Here is a 27,745-nt window from a genome sequence, read left to right on the forward strand (position 1 = left end):
ACCCTCTATCCTCACACTTGGTATGTGACTGAGCTGAATGCTGAGGGTGAGTGTCAACAACACAGGTTGAATGTTTGTGCCCCCACCGCCCCCCACCACAAATTCATGTGTTGAAACTGTAATCTCCCATGTGAAGGTACTAGGAGCTGGGGGCCTTTGCGAGGTGGCTGGATTTAAATGAAGGCATGAGAGCACTTTGGGAGGCCAAGGCGGGCAGATCACGAGGTCAGGAGATTGAGACCATCCTGGCTAACACGGTGAAAATCCGTCTCTATTAAAAATACAAAAAATTAGCTGGGCATGGTGGCGGGCGCCTGTAGTCCCAGCTACTCGAGAGGCTGAGGCAGAAGAATGGCTTGAGTCCAGGAGGCGGAGCTTGCAGTGATCAGAGATGGCGCCACTGCACTCCAGCCTGGGTGACGAGCGAGACTCTGTCTCAAAAAATAAATAAAATAAAATAAAATATAAAATAAAATAAAATAAAATAAAATAAGGCATGAGGATACAGCCTCCAAAGTGGAGTTAAGGACACAGGGGAGCTTGTCTCCCTCTCTCTGCTGTCTCTGACACATGAGAATACACAAGAAGATGGCAGTCTGCAAACCAGGAAGAGTGCCCTTATTGGACACAGATCTTCCAGCACCTTGGTCTTGGACTTCCCAACCTCCGCAGAAGTAAGAAATGAGTATTTGTTGTTCAAGTCAGTGGCATTCTGTTATAGTAGATAAACTAAGACCATCCTCTAATGCAGTTCTCACCCCAGTACTCTCTATCCTTGTCCTCAATTAATTCAGTCTATACCCATTGCCGTATCACTCTTTTTTTGTTGTTTGTTTGTTGGTTGGTTTTTGTTTTTTTTTTGAGATGGAGTCTCACTCTGTCACTCAGGCTAGAGTGCAGTGGTGCGATCTCAGCTCACTGCAACCTCGGCTTCCTGGGTTTAAGTGATTCTCCTGCCTCAGCCTCCCTAGTAGCTGGGACTACAGGTGCATGCCACCACACCCAGCTAATTTTTTGTATTTTTAGTAGAGACGGGTTTTCACCGTGTTAGCCAGGATGGTCTCGATCTCCTGACCTCATGATCTGTCCGCCTTGGTCTCCCAAAGTGCTGGGATTACAGGCATGAGTCACCACGCCCAGCCCATATCACTCTTAAAACAGTGAAAGGCATGTCTCATCATCACCCTCCTGAAAAACGTTCTCCATATCTATAGATGGTAATTGTAAAACACTAAAACTGATGTCCAGGGTCCCCCGCAAGGAGGGTCTGCTTTTTCTTTCCCATCTCACCTTGAAATACTGCTTGAAGACAAAATATCCCATCTAGTCAAATTAATCCTCTTGCCACCATCCTGTAACGCATTCACATTTGCGACCCTCTTCCACTTCACAGTTGTCCCTACCTGGAAATTTTTCTCAGTGTCTCTCTGTTTATCTAATTCCTATCAATTTTTTAAATAATCCCATCTCCTTCAGGAGACTTTCCCCCAAATGTTCTAGCATACCTAGACCACTCTTGCTTGCTCTCTCGGTTGTGAAATTCTCTGACAATTATTACCTATACCCTTTGCCTAGCATTACACGTACTACCCATGTTGAGGCTCTTTTCTGATTCCTCCATCAAATTGCAAACTCCTACCCTAAGTGGGGAAAAAGCATCTTTTAGTTTCAAAAAAAATGGATAATGGATGAGGTCAGAAAGACATGAAATTCCCAGCCTCTATTTTGATTTCAAAATTTGCCAAATGCATAAGACATTGCAAATGAAACACACTGGTAAGATAAAAGCAGGGGTATGCTTTGAAGAAGAAACTACAGAGCATGAATCTACAGAGCATGAATCTACCCTTGTTGGTTCCTAGTTCCAATCAGGAAGTTTTCGCTCTCTCACTTCTAATTGTGGTGACTGTCATCAGGAAAAGAATAGAAAAAATCCTTTCATCTCATGGCTTATTCTAGGGGTCAATCAAAGATTTTAGCTCCTTCTGCCTTTATCTGAGGTTCCTAGATAGCACAAGACCATACCAGAGGTTAGCAAGGAGTCGCCTGATCTCTTAGCCAATAGAAGCTAAGAAGGGAGGGAAATTGTATTGGAAGTAATGAGCTGATAATTGACTAGTGGCTGGAATGTCTACCGAAAGCCCAGCAGGTTTAGAAGCCTCAAAAATAACCATTGTAAGTATTAACCATCATTTCCGTCAATGCTGGGAAGTAGAGGCTCCAGTTAGACTGCGGGAGCTAGAAACATTTCCCAGCTAAGTGCCATGGAAAAGATTTACCCTGCTGTGAACAGCATACTCACACAAGTCTTTCTGGAAAGCAGATAAAGGCCTTGTCACTCAAAGGATGATCTCCACACTATTAGCATCAGCATTACTTGGAAGCTTGTTAGAAATGCAAATGCTCAGGCCTCACCTTAAGGCTACTGCACTGGTATTTCTGGGACTGAGGCCCAGGAACTTGAGTTTTAATGAGCTCTCCAGGTGATTCTGATGCAACTTAGGTTAAGCACTGCCTTAGCAAATGGTGGTGGTGGCTGCATTAACAATTGCGGCACAGCAAGGGACTGCAGACCTTACTAGCTTAAAATAACAAACATTGATTATCTCACACAGTTGCCCAGGGTCAGGAATGCTGCAGCTGCTTAAGTGGGTGGTTCCAGCTCAGCTCGGTGTATCTCCTGGGATCACAGTCATCAGCTGGAGCTGCAGACATATGGATGCTTGATTAAGGTGGAAGAGTCACTTCAGGCTCACTCACGTGCTGTTGGAAGACTTCAGGTTGCCATGTGGGCCTCTCCATAGGGGCTGCTCATAAAACATGGCAGCTAACTTCTGCTACTTCAAGTCATTCCAGACAGAGAACGCACTCAAGAGAGAAAGCGCAATCTTTTAACAAGCCAAGCCTGGAAGATATATCTCATCACTTCTCTCGTATTATTTTTGTTGCAAGTGAATGACTAGGTCTAGCCCACATCCAAGAGGAGGATTACACTTCAATTATTAAACAAAAGAGTACCAAGAGTATATGACTTTGTGGACATATCTTGAAGATCACCACGGCAATGTTAAGGGTGTCCAAAAACCTTTAATAACACCTAACGTCTTAGGAATCCAATTTTAATTAGTGCCTCCCCAGCAGGAGAGACCAAGGGACATCCTAAAAATTAGTTCACTATTCCTAGAGCAAGCAACAACCCTAAAGATTTTTTTAACCAATAAACTGGATGGTGCAATTAATCACAATTTTCATGTCTAGCACTAGACGGCAGAACAGACATTTGGTTGGTAGGATGGCCTACTGCATTAGTACATTCTCGTGCTGCTGATAAAGACATATCTGAGACTGGGTAATTTACAAAGGAAAGAGACTTAATGGACTCACAGTTCCACATGGCTGGGGAAGCCTCACAATCATTGCAGAAGGCGAAGGAAGAGCAAAGGCATGCCTTACATGGTGGCAGGCAAGAGGGCGTGTGCAGGGGAACTCCCCTTTATAAAATCTTCAGACCTCGTGACACTTACTGCAAGAACAGCACAGGAACGACCCACCCCCATGATTCTATTACCTCCCACCGGGTCCCTCCCATGAGACGTGGAAATTATGGGAGCTATAATTCAAGATGAGATTTGGGTGGGGACACAGCCAAACCATAACACCTACTCAGCATGCTATTAATTCATGGAACTAAGGTTTCTTCACCCTAAGTCTGCCTGGCCAGGACTGGAGGAAATCTTGCTAGTTTCCAGTTCTCCAAGCTATTACCAGTTCATTGTATTCATGAGGTTGCTTTCTGGCTGCCTCATGAAAGAAAACCTTCCTTCCCTACTGCCTTCGACTCTGAAGAGCCTTTAGGTCTGACAAGGAAACCAGTAAAGCTAACTGCTCCCTCCCAGGCCAGAGGAATAATAAGAGTTTGAGGACATTCATGACAACAGTCATGCCCACAAGCTTTCCTTAGTCAAAATTTACACAATCCAGGACAGAATACATACAGAATAATACAATTGTAGACTTGGAGGAAACCAACAGAAATCACCAAATTTGACATTTTTATTTAGAAGATGAAAAAAACTCAGGCACAGATAAAACACAAGTACCTTGTACAAATTCACCAATTAATTAAGGGCAAAGCCAGGGCTAGATCCCTACTACAAAATGCTTTATTATCATAGTCAATATGACTACCATTTCCATCAAGTTCAGGCCCCTGCTTTTATGTCTAATGACTATTTTAAAGAAGCCAAGAAATTTTGGTAGCAGTTTCTGGGGGGGGTGTGTGTGTGTGTGTAAAAAGAGTTCTTAGAGTAGCTCTCAATCTAGAACCTCTAGATTAATGGGCCTCTTCACACTACCAGAGATAGTATTTGATACAACTTTTCCAAAGGGCGATTTTGTAACAGCTGTCAAAAGATTTAAAAAATGCATATACCACTTTACTCAGCCATCTTTTCTGCTGAGAAGTTATCCTAAGAAAATAATGATAGGTGAGCATTAAAGATTTAGTAACAAGGAGTCTACAGCAGTTTTATTTGTCATAGTGAAATACTGGAATCAAGTTAAACATTGAACAATAAGGATTGCCTAAGTGACTTATAGGACTTCCAGACAACAGAATCCATGCGATATTTTAAAAAATGTTTAAAATGGCTGGGCACAGTGGCTCACACCTGTAATCTCAGCACTTTGGGAGGCCGAGGAGGGCATATCACAAGGTCAGGAGATTGAGACCATCCTGGCTAACACGGTGAAACCCCATCTCTACTAAAAATACAAAAAAACTAGCCGGGTGTGGTGGCTGACACTTGTAGTCCCAGCTACTCAGGAGGCTGAGGCAGGAGAATGGCGTGAACTCGGAACGTGGAGCTTGCAGTGAGCCGAGATTACACCACTGCACTCCAGCCTGGGCGACAGAGCGAGACTCTGTCTCAAATAAAAAAAAGGTTAAAATCTTTTTAAAAGTCAGGGTTTCCAGGCCAAGTACGGTGGCTCATGCCTGTAATACCAGCACTTTGGGAGGCCAAGGTGGGCGGATCACCTGAGGTCTGTAGTTCAAGACCAGCCTGGCCAACATGATGAAACCCCGTCTCTACAAAAATACAAAAAAAAAAAAAAAAATTAGCTGGGCGTGGTGGCGGGTGCCTGTAGTCCCAGCCACTTGGGAGGTTGAGGTGGAAAAATCACTTGAACCCGGGAGGCAGAGGTTGCAGTGAGCCAAGATTGTGCCACTGCACTCCAGCCTGGGTGACAGAGCGAGACTCCATCTCCAAAAAAAAAAAAAAAAGTCAGGGTTTCCACAGTGGTGTCTGAAAATTTATTCAATCTAATCTGAAGCCTGGGCCCAGTCTCTCCTAGACATATCCATATTCAGTACAGTGCTTGCCACAGGAAAGAGACTTGATAATACTGAATGAATGAATGTCGATTAGATTTTTAGCATAACACCAGATACACCCTAATAACAAAATCTTACCTGAGTAAGAGGAATTACAGAGACCATGTCAATATAAGCGATTATTTAGAGGTAGGTTGACTATTCGATTTTTTGAATTACTTCATGTATTCAAAATAGATGTTGATTTTTCATTATTAAATTTGTCATTTTTATTAAATATACAAAATATGCAGGCAACATGCAGCTACCCAGGAAAACATTTATTATTAGATAAGCTGAACATTTTCTTGACCATATCACATCATTATATATTTTTAAATTCCCAGACGCCTAGCACTGTGTATCTTTTCAAAAAAGAAAGCCATTCATACAACTGGACACATTTTTTCATTTTAATGAAATTTTTTATCTTTGTTGTTTCAGCATCATAAAGATGTGGAAATTCCACCACTGTTCTGTTGGTACCGTACTGCTGGGAGTGTAAATTCATGCAACCATTTTGGACATCGATTTGGCAATATGTATCAAATGTTCATAGCCTTTGACCTTATGATTCGACTTCTGGAAATGTATTCTAAACTCTTACCCAATATTAGAAATAACATTACAAACAAAGATTTCCATCAAAAGTATCCCTTATAATAGTCCCAAATTAAAAAGTGCCTAAAGGGGTAATGATTACTATGAGACACTCTTAAAAGAGGATTTAGGCTGGGCCTAGTGGCTCACTCCTGTAATCCCAGCACTTTGGGAGGCCGAGGTGGGCAGATCACTTGTGCTCAGGAGTTCGAGACCAACCTGGCCAAAATGGTGAAACCCTGTCTCTAATAAAAAATACAAAAGCTAGCAGGGCATGGTGGTGCATACCTGTAATCTGGGCTACTTGGGAGGCTGAGGCAGGAGAATTGCTTGAACTCAGGAGGCAGAGGTTGCAGTGAGCCAAGATCACACCACTGCATTCCAGCCTGGGTGACAGAGCCAGACTCCGTCTCCAAAAAAAAAAAAAAAAGCATCATAAGAAATTATACTTTGGGAGGCCGACTGAACTCCTCAGATCACCTAAGGTCAACATGGGGAAACCCTGTCTCTACTAAAAATAACAAACATTAGCAGGGCTGTGGTGGTGCTTGCCTGTAATCCCAGTTATTCAGGAGCCTGGGAGGCAGAGGCTGCAGCGAGTCGAGATCGCGCCACTGCACTCCAGCCTAGGCGACAGAGTGACTCTGTCTAAAAAAAAAAAAAAAAAGAAAGAAAGAAAAAAGAAATTATACCTATGCTATGATCTTAATTAGGTTAAAAACAAAACAAAAGCAAGGCTACCAGTTTTGAATTTGCCATGTCTTGCATTTGCCATGGCATTTGCCATGTTTTTTGTAAGGGGGAGCATATAGAGTCTGTTGTGCTATAATGTCAACACACACATTCTTCAAATCACTATGCCAATAAAAATGCAAAGATAAAAAAACTACACGACTTAGAGGAAAATAGGATTAGGGTACAAGACTTAAAATTTTCATCAGTGGCACATAAAAAAAAAAGAACCTAAATAACAATGGTAACACAGTTCCATACACGCTAATGGTTAAGAAATCCAGAAATTCTAAAATAAAAATGACACTTTTACTTTGAAAAAGCCCTAGTGTTTTCTCATGGAAGTGGGCATTGGAGGGGTTGCAGCTTGTGAATTACTGGGAAGTGGTGAATGGAAGGTTATCTAAAATCAGATTAGCAAAACATCACATTGTACTGTGTTTATACATTTATACACGCAATTAGTATTTGTCAATTAAAAACAAGTTAACAAAAAATAATAATTTTAAATAGAAAAACATAGTAAAGTAAAATCCAGCTTAAAGCCAGACAACAGACCTGGATGGGTGAGACTGAGAACACACACAGTGGGCCGGGCGCAGTGGCTCACGTCTGTAATCTTAGCACTTTGGTAGACCGAGGCAGGCGGATCACCTGAGGTTGGGAGTTCGAGACTAGCCTGACCAACATGAAGAAACCCTGCCTCTACTAAAAATACAAAATTAGCCGGACATGGTGGTGCATGCCTGTAATCCCAGCTGCTCGGGAGGCTGAGGCAGGAGAATCACTTGAACCCAGGAGGCAGAGGTTGTGGTGAACTGAGATCACGCCATTGCACTCCAACTTGGGCAACAAGAGCAAAACTCCGTCTCAAAAAAAAAAAAGAACACACACAGTGAATTGAGGTCTCTGGTAGGCAACTGGGGCATGTACCTGTATGTGTGTGCTTGTGTATTCCTGTGAGGCTGGGTGCAGCTTTCACTTTTCTGTATTCACCTGGTGTTTCTTGTGAATGAAAGTGCACGTAAGAAAAACTCACATTATGTTCAAATGGTAAACTCAAAGATATTAATATTAATATATTAATTCCATTGGAACAAATTTGCATTTCAATACAAGCATTACAGCAGAACTGACTTAACTTATATGTCTATCATATACATTTATATATGTGCTATATACACATAATAGTAGAAGCTTTTGTGGTGGGTGGATCACCTGAGGTCAGGAGTTCAAGATCAGCCTGGCCAACATGGCAAAACCCCATCTCTACTAAAAATACAAAAATTAGCTGGATGTGGTGGCACGCACCTGTAGTCCCAGCTACTCAGGAGGCTGAGGCATGAGAATCACTTGAACCCGGGAGACAGAAGTTGCACTGGGCTGAGATCAAGCCACTGCACTCCAGCCTGGGTGACGAAGTGAGACTCTATCTCAGGAAAAAAAAAAAAAAAAAAAAAGTAGAAACTTCCTAATAAATAAACTTTAACATGAGCTAATAAAATAATATTTCTAAAGTTGTCTACACACCCAGCACTGTCTCAAAACTAGCCACACAAATACAGAATAAATACATGTGAATCTGCTCGTCAATGAGCAGGCAAAGCAAGCAATGGACTAAATAAATATTTTGCCATCCAAATAAGTTATGTTATATCAATGTTTTGAGCACTTATCTTAAAAGCATTATCTGATGACTAGAATAGCTACAGAACTGTTTTAATAAACTTTGGTCTATCAGATAAGTATTGGGCTAAATGACCCCAAGGTCATTTCCAATGCTAATAACGAGATTTTGTGATAGTGTACTTTTTTCTTAATAATAAAGTACTTTATGTTTAGATAAGAATAAATAAACTCAGTTCCGAGGGGGGTCACCCTTTAACTACTGTCTGGGCATTTCTGTACCAACAGAACGTAACACACAGACTCATACTTTTTATTTCCTAAATGTCACCTGAGAACAGTGTGAAATTTTCTTCCTATTTTAAAATTACCTTGACTTAAGCGAATAGACACACAAAAAAGGACTTTCCTGGCAAACAGTTTGACCAATGAACAAATGAAAGGAAGTGTTCCTCCTTTTTTTTTTTTTCCTGATGGATGTTATAAAAGGGGAAACAACTCGTTTGGCAAAGTATAGTACATCATCACTCAAATCTGAGTTCAATAGTTCAAATTTTTAGCGGCCTTGGGGAGGAAGAAAAAGAACTTTCTGTTTTCAAGGAAAATGATTTTGCCTGAGCTTTTAAAACTGAGCTAGCATATTCAATGGAATCCTGATAATAGGCCTACATAAAAGTCATATGTCCAAATCAACGTATTGAAGTCGCTTAAATATCCAGTTATTATTTGGTTTTTCAGAACTTCCTTTTTAAAAGGGCAATAATTTTGCCCAAACCTTTACAACCTTGCTAGTATACTATGATAATAGGAATACATAAGTCAGAAGTCCAAATCAATATACTCATGTAGCTATTTAAATGAACTATGATTTATTTGCTTTTTTATAAATGAAGGAAAACATGCTTGCATGAATAGAGCTAACATATAATCTGTCCACCGATGTGGTGTGCTAAACGACCAAGGAGTTGCACGTGAAATGAAACATTTAATGCCCGACATATTTCTAAGATGTCAAAATAATCACCTTTTCATTTGCATAACACTACTTTCTCATTCATTATATTCTTTAATGATTTTCATGCTTTCTTTCCTTGAGAAATCAATCAGTCTATCAGAAATCGTATTTGAAATACTCTCATGTCTTTCCGAGTGCCTTATTTTTTAGATAATGCTGTAATACAGAGTAACCTCTGGCAGGCAAAGACTCACATTTGCTCTTTGATCATGTGTAGGTAGCCTGCACAGTTCCTGAGACTCGGTCATTTGTTTATTTTGTAGAGGCAGATCGTTTAAATTCCTGTGAAGATGTTACAGCCATTCATTCTCCAGATCTGAGAGAAAAATGCCTCTCTGTGAACAAAATGATAGTGGTAACTGAAAAGGCATTAAACTGTGGGTATGAGGAAATTCACTGGAAACCCACGGCCATAGAAAGGCATGAGACGCGGGGGACGTAGGGAAGGTACAAACATTTCAGCGTCTGTGAATTTTAAGACTCACAGAAGTCTTCAGAGTTATTCCTTGAAAAAATCCGGCTCGACCGCTAAGAAAATCTGAAACTGCCTTTAGACCACGTTCTCCTCCATGTTGGCCTCTTTGCCCTTTTATTGGTGAACCTCTGAAGCATTTGATCAGTGCTACTTTCTCCTCCCCTTTTGGTTCTCTGCTTTCTCCTCCGCTGCAGTTGTACGGAGTTTCTGGTCATGCATTGAAATATTCTAAAGTTTTGTTACATATATGCAGAGAGTCACAAGGAGTCTGGCTTTAATCAGGCTATTAGAAAAGTGAAGATCTCAGGCACTTATTTATTTAAACGTAAGCCACCAGCTTTTAAATTCTTCAGTTTCCTGGGTTCCTCATACTCTCTCAATTTCCCTTCTCCCTCATCCCCTCCAGAAAAAATGCCCCTTAACACATCACCATGCTGCTAAAGGCCTACCCTTAGATTTTTTATCAAACTTTTGTCAAACTGGAAAAGAAACTCATGGTGAAGTACATTAATTATTTGCAATATCCCAATATTAAATCTAAAGAGATGGCATGAACATAGTTGTTGAACTTGACATACAGTCACTCCACTTATTTTAAACAATATTCAGCTTGAAATTTTCTCTGATTCTTTTCTCTACGAACCTCTATGAGTTGGAGAGAAATATTCGCTGTCAACTAAATGAGAAATTGAACACTACAAAGGCATTTGGCTTGGTTTGGTTTGGTTTTGCCATGAGCAATACATTTGTGAGTCAGACAATACGGCAGTAATACATTGGTTTGGTTTTCTCACTCCTGAGTATTTTTGTTTTGCTTTGTTTTTGAGGGTTTCTCACCATTACCATGATTTCCAGAGAAGAAAAAGGAAAGTATTGAATGCAAGGCAAAGAGTATCTGGATTTTATGTGCTATCTGGTATTCACAGTGAACACATAAAAACACGTCACTGATGGAAGAAGAGCCAATGGTAAAACTTTTTAAAAAGCCTTCAATGTGAGTGAGGAAAAAACATAAGGTATTTAAATTTCTTCATTCTCTGATGAAATTTTCAAGCAAGTATTCAAAAAATGGAGATCCTTAAAGCAAGTTTGTCTCTACTTACATACTTGCAATGGAGTTTAGAATAGACTGGTACAAGTGCTGGCTTGAAGAAGAACCACTATGCTTTTACCAAAACGTTCACGAAAATTAAACAGGCATTCCAGATGCTACATGGTTACATGTGTTTAATAATTAATGCTGGAAACCGTAAGCATTCATCCAAAGACCACAGTCTGCAATTTCTAAAAAAAAAAAAAAAAAAAAGGAAGAAAGAGAGAGGAAGGAAGGAAGGAGGGAGGGCGGGAGGGAGGGAGGGAAGGAAGGAAGGAAGAAAAGAAGGAAGGAAGGAAGGAAAGGAGAGAGGGAGGGAGGGAGGGATGGAAGGAAGGAAGGAAAGGGGAGAGGGAGGGAGGGAGGGATGGAAGGAAGGAAGGAAGAAAAGAAGGAAGGAAGGAAGGGAGGAAGGAAGGGAGGGAGGGAGGGAAGGAAGGAAGGAAGGAAGGAAAGGAGGGAGGGAGGGAGGGAAGGAAGGAAGGAAGGAAGGAAGGAAGGAAGGAAGGAAGGAAGGAAAGGAGGGAGGGAGGGAAGGAAAGAAGGAAGGAAGGAAGGAAATGAGGGAGGCAGGGAGGGAAGGAAAGAAGGAAGGAAGGAAGGAAGGAAGGAAAGGAGGGAGGAAGGGAAGGAAAGAAGGAAGGAAGGAAGGAAAGGAGGGAGGGAAGGAAAGAAGGAAGGAAGGAAGGAAAGGAGGGAGGGAGGGAAGGAAAGAAGGAAGGAAGGAAGGAAAGGAAGGAAGGAAGGAAGGAAAGGAGGGAGGGAAGGGAGGGAAGGAAGGAAGGAAGGAAGGAAAGAAGGAAGGATGGATTTGGCTAAAACTCTCTGATAAAAAAACTATTCATCAAGCCACTATATATAAGTAACCACATAAGCACAGAAACCAGGGCATATAAGTGCAGTAACCAGGAAAAAATACAGTAAAAACATTCTAAACCCTCTTTTCATCTCAGGAAGTTTTATTCACATGGATAACTAGTCAAAATCATCACAAAGCAAGTATGAGGATCCCATTGGGTGACTCAAGTCCAGGAAAGACAGGAAAGGTGGCAAAGATTACACAGATACACATTATATCCTGTGTCTTCTGACACAGGATTTACTCATTTACTCATTTCCATTTACTCATCACCCCAGGCCATGTGGCTTCTGTCACACCACAAAAGCCCACCTGGCCTCAAGGTCACCAATGACCTCTTAACTCACAAGGCAAACACTCAAACCTGTATTCATCCTTTCTGTAGAAGCTGATACCATGGACCTTGAAACCACCCTCCCTTCTCCATTACCAGCATTTATTGTGGAAATATAAAATAGAGCAAAATTTGAAAGAATTATACCATGAGCAACCATTTAGCCACCAATTACAATCTAAATACTCATTTTTCTGTGCCTTTTTTTTTTTTTTTTTTTTTGACATAGAGTCTTGCTTTATTGCCCAGGCTGGAGTGCAGTGGTGCAATCTCGGCTCACTGCAACCTCCGCCTCCTGGGTTCAAGCAATTCCCCTGCCTCAACCTCCCAAGTAGCTGAGACTACAGGAGCAGACTACCACGCTGGGCTAATTTTTTGTGTTTTAGTAGAGACAGGGTTTCACCATGTTGACCAGGATGATCTTAATCTCCTGACCTCATGATCCACCTGCCTCGGCCTCCCAAAGTGCTGGGATTACAGGTGTGAGCCACCACACCCTGCCTCTGTGTTCTTTATCACAGTTACACTTACTAATAAGTATTCAACTACTCTCCCTTTCCTCCTCCTTTCCGCATTGCTAGTATTCCACACAACGTTACAAGACTTACTTCTGAAACATCTACCAAATCTTTCCCTCACTTCCCATGCACACTGCACTGCTCTGCTCTAGTTCAAGCCTCTATCATCTGTCCTCTAGATTCCTCAACAGCCACCTATCCCAGTGTGCATCCATATGCCACCGAGAATTAGATTCCCAAAGCAGAACGAGAGGAGGTCTGTGAAATCAGTCCTCCACTGAAAGCCTTCAGTGCCTCCCCTGCCTCTGTCTCTAGTGCCTTGAGTAGCTAGTAGAATAGCCATTGGCTTCATAAGTCTACTGAGCTCTTGAAATGTAGTTAACCCAAATTGAAATCTGTTGCAAGTATAGAATGCATACTAGATTTTGAAGACAATATAAAAAACTGCAAGATTTCTTACTATTAATGTTTTATTTTGATTTCATATTGAAATTGTAATATTTTAGATATATTGGCTTAAGTTAAAATATTATTAGTTAATTTCACCTCTTGAGTCTTACCTTTATAAGGGAGCTACTAGAAAGTTGAAATTACATATAAGTTTCTCATTACATTTCCATCGGACTGTGCTGTCCTTGAATAAAGTCCAAACTCCTTAAACATGCCACTTGATAATTGAGGCCGGGCGCAGTGGCTCACACCTCTAATCCCAGCACTTTGGGAGGCCAAGGTGGGCGGATCACGAGGTCAGGAGATTGAGATCATCCTGGCCAACATGGTGAAACCCGTCTGTACTAAAAATACAAAAATTAGCCGGGTGTGGTGGCGCACACCTGTAGTCCCAGCTACTGGGGAGGGTGAGGCAGGAGAATCGCTTGAACCCAAGAGGTGGATGCTGCAGTGAGCCAATATCGTGCCACGGCACTCCAATCTGGTGACTGAGCGAGACCTCATCTCAAAAATAAAAAAAATAATAATTTTCAAAAATCTTTCCCAAACTTTGTTCCCAACTTGATGTCTCACTCCTCACCTGCACAGACAGATGGGTGAATGAAATGCTGTTTCAGTGCAGAAGTCAGGTGACAATCAAAGTGACCTCACTGTACCCCTACTACTCCTAAATGCTTCATATGGTGCCCAGGCATCTAAAGAAAAAAGGCAAAAGAGAGAGCAGGGGATGATTTATAAACTAAACACACTCAAGTACAAAGTCAAGGAAGCATCAAAACAGATTATTAAGCTTGAAAAAAAAAAAAAAAGAGCTACCACTGCTTTGATTGGTGTTTATGTCTGTTTCAAAACAGAATATTTGTAGTTAAGCATATAATCACATTCTAGAAAATGTCATCCTCCCAAACAACTTTGTATGTTTCAAAAATACAAGTCACTGGCATGCAGTTCCAGAGGGCACGGCCTAATCCCATTCCCACACAGTCACAGGGAGCTCTGTTATTTCTGAATTGGATCTTGAATTGGTGTTTCATCACCTACCTTCGGCCTCCCTAACATTGCCATGAATATTAGCTGCGGGTGCTCACCTGAGAGTAAACCATAAGTAAAGGAAGCACATATGAGACACTTGAAGCCTCTGGCTTAGCCCAGAGGTCTGCAAACGACAGCCAGTGGTTTCATGGTTTGGGTCAGTAAAGTTTTATTGGAATATTGGAATACAGCCACACATATTCATTTACATATCATCTGTGGCTGCTTCCATGCTACACAAGCAGAATTGAGTGGTTGTGGTAAACACTGCACCACCCACAAAACCTAAAGTATTTAGTATCTGGCCCTTTCCAGAAAAAAGAAAAAAAAAAAAAATTGCTGACACCTGGCGTAAGGGGGCATTAAACTTTTTTTTTCATTAAACTCATAGTGATTCTGTTTGTGGTACAGTTCCAAGCCTTGGGCATATCGGGTTAAAAGGATGGAAGTTTAGAATCCATAGCATAGAATGTTCACATTTAGTTTCTCATTTTAGTCATTTTAGCACATTCATTTTAGTCTTTTCAAACATGACTTTCTTGTACACTAGTCAGTGTTTTCCAAACTTTTTTTTCTATTGGGATCCACTATGACAAATACATTTTACACCCAACTCTTTCAGCACACTCGTATCTATATTAGTAAATATAAAAAACAGAACCAAGTTTGTCAAGACAACACTTGTCCTTCTTACCACATGGGATTCACTCTCTTATGTTACCTTAGTATAGTCCATTTTATAGGGAATTCCATTTTTAAAGAAGGATTGATTTTATCAGACATTCATGTCTCGTGATTCACAGTTTGAAAAACTCCCTGGTCCGCTCCAGCTGTGGACTGTCTAACTCTGACCTTCACCACACGTCACAGGCTGTAAACTAGCAGCCATTCACTTCAGTTGAGATTGATTCGCTTCATCCACACAGACGTTTGTTTGGTTTTCGTGTGGGTTTTGGTTTTTAATATGTAAATCCTTTCACACTATGTTTTTAAAAAGTCGATACTCCAAGTTTCTTTGAAAAGTCAGAGGACAAATCTCTAGGAGCCCTCCTTCCTACTTGGTAAGAATCTGTGGGAGCTGAGTAGTTTCTCCAAGGCCTGCTCCCCAATTTGCCACCCTTCGCCAACAGAGCAAATGCACCTGAAAATCCCAAGAATTTTCTTCACAAGCGTTAGCTCCCTATGACCTCTCCCCATATAAATATAAAACAGATCCAATCGGTTTTCTTTCCATCATTAAACCCTAGCAGGGCATTCTAGTAGACCCTCTGGCTTTGGGGAAAGCCCTTATGAACAAATAATGTTGTAATCCAAAAGCCTCCTACACCAAGGCCTCATTAGAAAGAAAAAAGTGGCTTTTCTTTCTTAAAACAAGAAAAAATGAAAAAGCAAACACACAACATTTGACAAAAGAAACTACAAGAATAATTAGAGCTCACCAGAAAATTAAACACACATACACACGCACGCACACACATGCACACACAGGTGCAAGTTTTTGTTTACTTTGTGAAAAGCTTTGTTTGTGAAATGAAATCACTGCATTGCTACAGCATCTTTTCAAAACACAGAGTTAGGGCAAACATGGCTTCCGTTTAGAAAGGTGGCAAGGGGAGCAGTTAGCTCCGGCAATACAACTTTAGTTGCAGCTTAATCCGGTTCCCCTTGGTTAAATACCTGAACTTAATGAGAATCCGCAGAGATTTATGACCATAACAAACACATCATTTTTGACTTTGTCATTCAAACCAGCCTGGCAACTTTGATATTTCCTAGTGAAAGGAGAGATCTAATCCAAGTAAGAACTCTGAAAAAGGGGAAAGAAATTTTATTCCCGTAATTTGATTGATTACTTCCTACTCTGAACACTCAAGAGAGAAAAAAGCGAAAAAGCAAACCTTTTCCTGTCCATACTCAGATTTCTCCTGCTAATCTTTTACAAGCAGGCAACGGACATAAAACACAAATTACTTTCAAGGACCCCAAGACCAATCGCACTCGCTGTGTTCCCACACCTCTAAGTATCAAAATATTGTGGAAAACATCTGAGATGAAAAACAGAAATTTAAAGATGAATTGACCATTGATTCAATTCAATTCAATGCTTTAATTTAATAGCTCTGTGAGGAAAAAAAATAATGCTACGATTGGTTCCATTAAAAAAAATATTTTTATCTTTGTTGCAAATCCGCCAAAACCAAACTCACATATGTGGAGGTATGCAATTGTTCCCCAATTGCATTGAAGAATTATATCCTTGGACTTAGAAGCACTGAGTTTTCGTCTTTCAGCTTAACCTTGGGCAAAGCACTTCTGTTTCTTCCTATTCAGAAGACAACCTTTATTTTTCAGATACCTTCTACCTCCAACATCCTATCTGTTTATGATTCTATCTTATTGGAACTAAAGGAAGTTCAGATCAACAGTCATGTCTTATGTGACTAATGACCTGACCACTCCAGTAAAGGCTTGGTGCTAATAATGACCAGATGACAGGAAATCAATTAGACAAACATTATTAATAATAACAATAATGAAGATAGAATAGTACTTCGGATAACAACCAGGTTGTGCTCTCATTGGGGGTATTAACATATCTAAAGAATTTTTAAAAAGCATCAATCCAAAGATGAAAATACGGAAAAGTGAGGAAGACAGACTGGCAGAGTGGCTCAGCAAGGTTTCGGGAGAGCACTGGATTGGGGGATCCCTACGGTGCAAAAGGGACCTCAAGGTAGCTCGATGACACTAGCCACGGCACACAAGCCTCAGTTCTCCTTGCTCCAATTCCAGGAGCAGCAAGCATCCTTCCGATTCCATGTACTTTCTTTTTCTTTCCTTTTTATTCTATTTTTTTGTTTTTTGTTTTAATGAGACAGAGTCTCACTCTGTCACCCAGGCTGGAGTGCAGTGGTGCAATCTCGGCTCACTGCTACCTCCGCATCCCGGGCTCCACCATCCTCTTACCTCAGCCTCTGGAGTACCTGGGATTACAGGCATGGCCACAACACCTGGCTAATCTTTTGTATTTTTAGTAGAGACAGGGTTTCACCATGTTGTCCAGGCTGGTCTCGAACTCCTGACTTCAAGTGATCTGCCTGCCTCAGCCTCCCAAAGTGCTGAGTTTACAGGCATGAGCCACCGTGCCCAGCTCTGATTACATTTCTGACAACATATTGGCTTTCTCACACAGCAGTTTGGAAAGTGTTTTTGGTGGTTATTGTTATTTTGTAATAAATGGGGAAAAAAATCAATTGAATGACACGAGATTTCTGATATGTTCAAAGAGATAAGTTCTGTGATCAGACGACTTCTTTAGAGAAAAAGGGAGTAAAATTGACAAAAATAACTAAAAGTATTATTTAATAATAGTTATTCCATAATAGGCCAATTGACTAACAGAGATATTTAAATACTTTTAAAAATTCACTTTTACAACCATATTTTAATGGATTGCCCAAACTTCTTTGTTTTCTTTCTTCCTTTTTTTTTTTTTTTTTTTGAGACAAAGTCTCAATCTGTTGCATAGGCTGGAGTGCAGTGGTACAATCTCAGCTCACTGCAACCTCTGCCTCCTGGGCTTAAGCGATTCTTGTGCCTCGGCTTCCCGAGTAGCTGGAATTACAGGGCGCACACCACCACACACCCGGCTGATTTTTGTGTTTTCAGTAGAGATAGGATTTTGCCATGTTGGCCAGGCTGGTCTCGAACTCCTGCCCTCAAGTGATCTGCCTGCCTCGGTCTCCCAAAGTGCTGGGATTCCAGGCATGAGCCACCACACCTGGCCCTAATGTGCTGTCCGATTTTCTAACTAAAGGTCCAAGATCAGAACGTCCAAGTCACTCTACCACATGTGGCAGCCTTTCAGTCCCCTGCACCTGTAAGACACTGGTGGCTTGCTATGTAGGCAGGAACTAGCTGTAGGCAGTTCTGCCAGAGACCATCACAGAGCCCATTCACCACAGTGGTGAGGCACTGGCATGCCGGAGGTGGTTGAACCTGGGTTTGGCAGCAGTTCTATAACGTACATAGTTCTACGACCTTGGACAAGTTATTTCATCTTTCTGAGCCTGTTTTCTGATCTATAAAATGTAGAAAATGATAGGACCTGCTTAAAAATAGGAATCACATTAATAACATCAGACTACGAGCGACAGGCCATTCTGCATCATCCAGCACATAGCGTGGCCTCAACAAGAATAGTTAATATCACCTCACCTCTGAAAGGATAGATTTCCTCAAAGGTACACTGTGGGGTCCAATTATTTTGCTATTTTTAAAAAAGGCTAAAACGCATGAAGAAAAGTGTATGGCCACTAAAATGGAAAAACGCCAAACAAGTAGAGAATGGTATTAAATCACAGAAATTATTTTTAACTACATAAGCATTTGCAGTCTATCCCTTGCACGAAAGCAGTTGATACAACAGATCCAATAAAGATAAGCGAATGAACGATTAGAAGAAAATACTGTTAGTTTCTTGGAGTCTCTTGATGGAGTGGGTGTTGCTTTGTTTTGCTTAGGGAAAAATGTAATATGGATAAAACTATTTTTACAGTTATTAAAAATATCAGAGGAAATGTTTTGAGGGAGATTTTCATGACTCGATTCAACCAGAAGCGCAGATCAACATAACTGTGTGTTTAAAAACAGAAGCAGAAAATGACAGCACAGCACCTAGACAGGAATTTTGAGTCTGATAACGCTGGGAGTCTGGCTGAGCAGTTCCAGTGGAAAAAACCCGCATGGTTAGAAGGTGCAATGAAATTGGTCCTCCAGAGCCCTGAAGGTTGCACTTTCTCTCTTCCTGCCTCTTCCTTGAATGTGTTAACTGTTCCAGGTCTGTTTTGCTCCTATGGAAAGTTTCATAACTCAAAGTGTCTACAACACAGGTTAAAACAAGTGAAGTAAGCAGATAAAATTCCTAAGCTGGCCTGGAAAATCTGGACCGTGTTGTCATCTTCGCCATAAGGTGCATCCACAGCTCTGGCCCTATCTATCTGTTTACCCTATAACCAGCTTTCAACCACTGACACCTGTTCCTTTCTATGTTTGTAGCAAAAAAAAAAAAAAAAAGTCATACGCCCAAGTCTGATTTTCCTTTGACCCTTATTTTAGTTTTTAGCTCTTTGTGCCCTCAGAGACCTGTCATTTACATCAGCGTTTTTGTTCTCTATGACAAAAAGCTTTGGGGAAACTTTCACACCTTCTTCACTTTACATTTGCCCGCTGCAGAAGACAGAAAGAAAGGAATACAAAACTGTCTCTGTGCTTGGTTCGGGAACAAGAGCGTAGGAGGGGAGCCGTGAGCCAATATGATTATGAAATCAGCTGAGGATAAGATCAGCACGTCTGGAAGCAACAGGTGCGGGCAGGGGAGGGGAAGCTGGCGGGCCCATCCTGGGGGCCCTTCCGAAGGAAAGGAAAGAAGAAACACGGAATAAAAGGGAATCGGCACAGACAGTATTTCAGCATGAGCCCTCATCCTTCAATGCCTGTTAGGCTTCTCCCGCCCTCTTTGCTGTTTACACCTTTGATTTTAGAATCATTTTAGATATTAAAACTGTGAAAAATAGTACAGAGAATTCGCATACCGGTTTCACCCAGATGATAATCTTAGGGGATATCGCAATCCTAGTACAGTACAATGATCAAAACCAAGAAATTGACCTGAATAATAATGCTATTAACTAAACTGTACACATTATCCACATTTCCCCAGTTTTCCCATAAATGCCTTAGTTCGGACCCAGGATCCGACCAAGGGCACCCTCGTGTTTACTCGTTAGTCATGACTCACCTTTGTCTTCCCCCATCTGAGACAGCTTAGCTTAGTGGTCTTGCGTTGTTTTGCATGATCCTGACACTTTTGAAGAGTACTGGTCAAGGATTTTGTAAAATATCCCTCAGTTAGTGTTTGTCTAATGTTTTCTCATGGCTATACTGGGGTTATGGATTTGGGGGAAGATTACTGCACAGGTGAAGTGCCATCCTATTGTATTATATCAGGGATCATGATCTCAACACAACAAGGGAATGCTAACCCTGGTTACTTGGTTAAGGTGGTGTCTGTCAGTTTCTCCACTCAATCTGTCCTATTTGTCCCTTTCATCCTGCCTTCCTTTAACCTGACCACCACCCTGCATCCCAGCCTGCTCTCCCAGGCCCTGGACTGCGGGCGCAGAAACGCCTGTCCTGTCCCAACTCTCGAAGCGCTTTCCTGTGAAGCTGTTCTGTGTGTGATGGGCAGGATTCTCAACGGGGCACCTCAAGCGCCTTAAGGGTTAAACAGGCTTCTGTTTAGAATCACAGAACCCTCCTCCAGAGCCTGTACCACACAGGGGAAGGAACAGGCCTGCATTACTGATGTTGAAATAAAATCATCTGGAAGTATTTTCATTTGAAGCTGGCTTTCAGACACAGAGGCAAAACACACTAACAAAAGTAATCTGGGGCATATGGTATTCCTTTCAGTCATAGGCATTTTTAATATAAATCCCCTAACCATTTATATCTTGGTTTTCAGTTTATTGTGAAGCCAAATCTCTTTATTTCTCTCCAAAGAATCAACTCCCTGCCTAAATGAAGTGACTTATCCTTGCCTGGAAAAAGGCAAAGTGCAGTTCATCTGTGCTAGGCACATCATCTTGCTATAAGTCCTACCTAAACACAAGTTTTTGATATTGCTGTAGTTTCTTTTTTAAAGTGGGACCGCAAATATGCTCTATCATGATGAGATTTTTCCACGTCCTCCCTTTAGGTGTTGCTTGCTGACTCCTCCTCCCACTAGGTGGCGCTACACATCACATTCAAAGCGGGCTGATGGCGTCGGTAGTCTGTGTTGAAACCTTTGCAAGAATGTCTCTGGAATTCCTGATGGCAAATACTAAACTTCATTGTTAATAAACACTTCACCTGTCTCTTTTCACATTTCTTGTCATCAGACAACTGAAACAGGCCAGTTCTGAATTTCCGTAATGCCGTCGGGCAATCTTAGGATAAATGTAAGTTTTTAGGGACATGAAGAATCATGACCACATAGTAAGGCAAAAATTCAAGAGTGGCATCACTGAAAGCAAGAAACTGGGGAAAGGCTTCCATTCACTAACTCAGCATTGCCTGGCATATGATCTCAATAGTGCCCCCAAATTCTTCCCTACTCAGGATGTCCAATATTGCTCAGAAGTTCCGCAACTACTTAATAACTTCCCTCTCATAAATTCAATTTCCCAGTTTTGGCTTCACAACAGCTTATTTGTTCACTATATAAATATCCCCCATAGAGATTTTTAAACTGTATCAAATTAGCAAAAGTTTTAAAGTGCTGACAAGCATTTTTAAGATATCCTTATAAAATGCAAAGATGAGGGAGTACAATTTCCTCTGATTACATATTAGAGGCACATATTTAATAAGAAACCTTATGTTCACAATTGCAACTCATCACTTAAGCAGAAACAAATTTTCTAAAAGCTTGGGGTTTAATATCATTAGGAAACCCATACCAAGAAACGATGCTCTTTTTCAGCCAACTTACTATCACTCGGTGGAGGAAGATTGCCCCCCAAGGAGAAGAGCTGAGAATATCAAGTTCCCGACTGGGCCCACCAATTTGACTGATGGTAATTGCAATTTGCAATTGTTCAACTGTGTCCCGGAGAGATATGAGGCCTTTTTTGTTGTTGTTGTTGTTGTTCATATCAGGGAGTTTTGTTTGCCCTGCAACACTCTTCTCATGAAGTTAAGCATCTGGTCTATGTGAGGTTAGCCCCTGTTGTCATTAATTACACAGGCTTATTTCATTCCCATGACCCTGCCAAAATACAGATTTGGCACTTATTCTTTCCCGGCCAATCAACAGACTTATTTACAGGAGACAAATATTTTGGCCAGGGTGTTTTCTTTTTAAAGAGAGGGCAGGAGATTATAATGTAGTGGTGGATTTTCATAGAAGTCTATGAATTTCACATGAAGTATAGGAGCATATTGTAAATCTCATCCCTGTAAAGGAATATTCATTCACACACGGCATTCCAGTCCAAGCCCTACCAAGGGTTTTTGTTGTTGTTTAATGCCTGGGCTATGATCTCAATAGTGCTCCCAAACTGTTCCCTACTCAGGATGTCCAATATCGCTCAGAAGTTCCCCAACTACTTAGTAACTTTCCTATCATAAATTCCGTCATTGTCCCTGCCTTCTGGGTGTCTGCTCCTGCATGCACATGCATGTGTGAGGGCAAACACACACACACACACACACAGGAACTGGGCTGATCAACTTGCATTTCTGGTTGTCTACTGGGGATGAGCCCAGAGTTCAGACATTTAGCAAACTAGATGACAGCATTTTGGCTCCCCAACCTGTGAGTAGGTGGGGAACGTCCAGGTACTGAGAACTTCTGTAGACAAGTACTCTAGACTCAGAGTCCAAAGCAACATCTCACTCTCTTCCTAGCCCTCACCTAGTCCCAATGTTCTTTCCTCTGCCCTAAGGACAGAGTGCCCTTGGCCTTCAGTCCATATGACCTTGCATGGGTGGCCAGACTGCAGCTTCCTTGGCTCGGATTTCATTTCAAACTCTTCACACAGAAGGGGCTTGCACAGTACAGGAGGGTGGGAAACTGTACATGGAGGGACTTTGCAGCTGCTCCCAGCTGCTACGAAATGCCAATTTCTCCTCCTAGGAATCGAAAGGGCCTCTGCTCAGTCTGCCTCTCTAATGGACTTGAAAAACAGGGCCATGATCATTCGAGGCCAGAAAATTTCAAATTTTGGTGAAGTCCGGGGAGCACTAACTCCTAAACTCTGATCTGGACTATCTTTGATCTTCCCGTATCCTCTAGAATAAAATGATTCTAGTGGTATCCTTCTCTGCTGAAATTGTCCAGACTTGCTAAAGAAAAGAAATCGAAATATAAGAAATAGACATGCTAGTGTAAGAGACTGGATAATAAATATTGCCTATCTTGCACCAAAATAATAGACTGAAATGTTATTGAATCTAAACATTTACATACATACATACGTATGTGTATGTGTACACACGTACACACACATACACACATATTTAACTACTTTATTAATAGGTATCTTTTAGCTTGCGAGAAAAAAAAGGGCATACCTTTTAGTTGGTGCAGATGGAAACCAGCAGAAGGGAGCTTCCTTATTAAATTCTAAGCTCGTCTGCTTTTGAACTACAGTAGGGGTATTCAGTCCTGACTTCCAGCAAGTATCTCAATGTTTTGAAGTTAAGGAAACTTTTTCCTTTCCTTTATGAAGCCACCATACATACAAGAGAAATGGAGACTATTCATTGCAAAGGACAGCCTTCCCGTGACACGCAAGCCACAGACATTTGTTGCACTGATACCATGTCTGCTAAATTAAGTTTGAGGAATTTTTTTTTTCTTAAACTCCATCAGGGGTCGAGTTTCTCAGCATATAAAAATTTGCCTTTGTTGTATTTATTTTAGAGGAAGTCTATTAGGACATTTAAATTAGTAAGAATAACTTTCTTTCTAGAGATTTTGAATAATACATTTGTTTTCTTTGCCTTCACTACAAGTGTGTTCAAATGAAGGAAGTGTTTATTACTTCACTCTTGGAAAAAACTTCATAAAGTATTTTATTTTCTTCCCAGTGAGAGTAATTGACTGAAAAAGTTCAGCAACAGGCATTTCTAACTCACAGACTCATTCTCCAAGAGACTTTCTTCAAACTTGCTAATAGCAACAGATTTGTCCCTTTGTGGGGACAGTAGGGGGCGCTGCCACCACAAACTATCATGGCTAACTGAGTGATTTCACTGGCCAAAAAAAAGGCTAGACATTTTAGGATTCTCCCATGTCAATGTACACCTAAAAATAATTATATAGGGTTTTCTCTTCCATAATTCACTGCTGGGTGCAAATATCTGGAATTTATTTCTGTTCATATGTGTGTGTCTGTGTTAGTGTGGTCATAAGCATGTGGTACAAATCCTGTATTGCAAAGTTTGGGTTGACTCATGCAGGTCTAACTGAATCCCCCTGTTCTAAACTATTAGCCAAATATAAGTAGCTAAAATGCACTTAATATTTAAGTGGCATTCTGGGTGGGAGATTCTTTTTTTTCATAGTTGAGCCTTCAGTCTTACTCACAAACATCCAACCCCAAGTTCAGAGCCAAGATGAAAGAGAACTTTGGGGAAATTTCATTAAATAATCACATAATCCAGGCTCCATAGGTTGGATTTTTTAAAAATAAGTTTCCTATGTAATTGAGTTAAACGTAAATTTATGCATCCAATAAAAAAACCACTGCAAATGGTAAAACAAAGACATTGCTCCAACACTTAGAAAATTAAATTCACCAAACCATGAAGTCTACTGTGCAGTTATTTTTGTAACCACCATAAATTGCTTTATAGAACTCTTCTGCTGGAGTAAACAATCCAAGGAGAGATTTACTTTATAGCATGCTTTCAGTTTCCAAAGGAAAGAATGGCCTACAAGTTTATGACTCTTTTTTTCTTTTTCTTTCTTTCTTTTTTTTTTTAAAAAATACTTATGTTTCTAGTTACCTTGAAACCTTCCTCCCCTTACAGGAGCTCAGAAAGGTCCACGGAAAATAAGATCCAGGTCTGCAGATACACTGTGCCCTCAAATACTCATTTCTGGAATAAGAAGAAACAATCCTACTTTGTGGGAATAAAGTTTATATGGCAAAAGGAAAATAAAGGGTTTTAGTACTAAATATTTCACCATATTTAATAGCACCTCAGAGCCCAACGTAGTGTTAGATGTTTTAGACAGTCAGCTTGAAATGTGTTCGCTTATAGCACGGTTCGAGGCCGAATTCAATAGCAAACTGCTATAGATAAGAGTTTTAGGGGTCTTTAATCACTTCTTTCTCGTGTCCTTGATGGAAAAAACAGAGCTGCCTTTGTGCTAAAAAGAAGGACCTGTTGTTTTCAGATTCAACAGGTCATTTTTATAAGAACTTCCCAGAGGATACAACATAAATGACAGAAACACAAGGGGATATTTTAAGTGGCTGATGATTTTAAATGATATATCATCTATATTAAGGGAATGTTGTTTGTATTTTCTTTCCAACAAATGGAAAGTTACTGTTTTAAAAGTGTTTAATGTTCAAATTCTATTTTTAGGGCCAAATCTTTTCTCTATGAGTAGATTTACTGTAAATTCGGCTCCTGAAATCAATCTGAGAGTGTAATTGGCCCCTCAAGTAAATAAACTTGTCAAATCATATCCATTTCTGTGTTGGGGATGAATGGTTAATTTAATGGGCTTTTTGAAATGTACCTAAATTGTGCTGTAATTTTTGTAACATTGTTTCAGTTAAAATAACAGACAGAATGCATATTTTATGAACAAGATAAACTTTATAAAATGGAAAACTAGCAACATAATTTTTACTGGTACTTTGAAGAAAGAAAAAAAAAAAGCCAATATATTATGGCAAACAAAATCCAGGCGACACTAGATTTATTAGAATCTGGCTGATTTTATTATTAACGGTGGTCTGAATTTGAAGAGACTGGCAAATTTAAGATTAAGATCTAAGCAAAACTTATTTCCTAAACTGTATTGGCAAAGTTGTGCCAAGGTATTTTTCCCTCTTTTGTCTTCTTCTTCTTCTTTTAATTGGCTGCCTTATCTGTAAAGAGGATTGTTTGAAGATCTTTGGAAAAGTTTCTGTCAGTCAAGAGACAAAAGTTACTTTTCCCTACAAATATCAAAAGACCTTCACAAAACTCACTCCTTGCCCTCAAACAAAAGTTACTGCCAAGCGTCCTTTAAAATACAGTGCCTGGTTGCTTTCTGTTGCTCAGACAGGCATATATTTTCCAAACTACCCAGATTCTCTGGTTCTTGACACTTTTACTAAGTCTCTATATTACTTCCCATCTAGGACAACTATCTGGCAAAAGGTCAAGGTAAATAAATACCTGATGGTAAAGAGTATGTTAACCACAGAGAACTGCCCGAAAGATAAAGAATGAAAACGGGCTTCCTTGGGAAGGGGAAGGAAATCTATTAATTGTTGAACAGGTTTCTAATTTAGAAGAGACTTTTTTTTTTTTTCTGTTAGTTAAATACATGAATACTTTTGCAGAGCAGGAGAAAGAGACCAGACTAGCTATTTGTTGGCGAGGGATCCCCAAGGACGAAAATCATGAAGGCCAGAATTTCCCTCCCACTGTCTCCCTCAACATCCACTTCCCAGGAAGGAGAAGGCGGAGAGGGAAGAAAGAACCTTGATGACCCTTCGCCTTCTGCAAGAAGTGGGCAGGAGGGCGAACCGGGGGTCACCGAGGGCTCTCCCACCTCTTTCCCAGCCCAGGACCCCCGGATCCTTCAGCCCCCGCCCGGGCTCGCCCCGCTCACCGGTACCAGGCGAGGCCCTTCTCGTAGCTGCGGTCGAAGAAGTGGGGCTCTGCGCCCACGGCGCGCACGTCGGGGTGCACGCGCAGGAACTCCAGCAGCGCCCGCGTGCCGCCCTTCTTCACGCCGATGATGATGGCCTGCGGCAGCTGCTTGCTGCCTTCGTCCAGGAGCAGCGCCAGGGTCCCCTGCGGGGCTTCGGCCACGCTGCTTCCGGCCCCGGAGCCTCCGGGACCCCCGGCCAGGCCAGGGGACTCCTCTTCCCAGGCCGCCTCCTCGCCGTTGTCGCGCGGCGAGGGCGGCCGGCGCCTCCGCCACTGCTGCAGTTGCAGGAGGCGCTTTCTCTGTGCCGCCGCCGGCCACACCGCCAGCTCCCGCGGGCCTCCGGCCAGGACGCCGCGACCAGGGGCCCCCGCCTCCTCGCCGCCGCCGGACAGCCCCACGACGGGTCCGGACAGGGTCTGGCAGCGCTCGGCCAGGCAGTAGAAGACGTAAAGGGACGTGAGCAGGGAGCAGAGCATCAGCAAGAACTTCCGGAAGATGCTGCGGGACAGCGGCTCGGCAGAGGTGGGGAGGGCGCCGGCAGGGCCCAGAGGGGCCATCCTAGCCGGAGGCGACGTCGGGCAACGCGCGGGCCATGCTAGGCCGGGACCCCGACAGGTGCCAGAGCATCCCCCCGGCGTGCCTGCGCGCTGGACGGAGGCCACATCGCCGTGCGCTCCTGCGGCCGTGCGAACAGTCCCGGGAGGCAGCGGCCGGGGCTCCGCGGGGAGACGGAGCCCCCGGGGGCCTCACGCAGGATCCCTGCCTCCAGTCGAGGGGGCGGGAAGGGGAACTCGGGTCCGTGCTTAAGAAACCATCGTCTTAGACTCGCCCAAGTCCTGAGCTTGGGGCAGCCCTCGGCCACCCGTTTCCCCCCAAGAGTCGCCGGAATCGGGGTCTTGGCAGCGGTGGCGAAGGCGTGCGTCTCAGCCCCGGCCCCGAGCGGCCTCTCGGGGCGGATGTCTGCTCAGCGATCCTGCATCCCTGGCTCGGTCCCGGTGAGCGCACGCGCGGCTGCAGCGCCTCTGCGCTCCGTGCGCTCCAGACAGAAGCGAGCGAGAGTGCCCTCCAGCCCGGGCTTCCTCTGGTCCCCTTGCCCGCCTGGGCGCGTTCTGTCCGCCCGGGTTCAGGTTCTCTTGGCCAAGGAGCGAGGTCCGCCCGAGTCCCTCTGCCAGAGCGGGTGACAGGAGGCCCTTGCCGAGCCGTC

At 42.2% G+C, this 27,745-nt stretch overlaps 1 protein-coding gene across 1 annotated transcript in view; it reads right to left on the minus strand.

The window, feature by feature from the left end:
• HS3ST3A1 (heparan sulfate-glucosamine 3-sulfotransferase 3A1) overlaps nucleotides 1-27,407 on the minus strand; it is a 103,214-nt gene extending 75,807 nt beyond the window's left edge. The window contains exon 1 of the mRNA XM_025362379.1: nucleotides 26,500-27,407. Coding sequence (XP_025218164.1) covers nucleotides 26,500-27,098 — 599 coding nt within the window. The 5' untranslated portion in view covers nucleotides 27,099-27,407. The remainder of the gene's footprint in view (nucleotides 1-26,499) is intronic.
• Nucleotides 27,408-27,745: the final 338 nt, after the last annotated feature.

Source organism: Theropithecus gelada, chromosome 16 (genome assembly GCF_003255815.1).
Source record: "Theropithecus gelada isolate Dixy chromosome 16, Tgel_1.0, whole genome shotgun sequence".
Taxonomy (NCBI): Eukaryota; Metazoa; Chordata; class Mammalia; order Primates; family Cercopithecidae; genus Theropithecus; species Theropithecus gelada.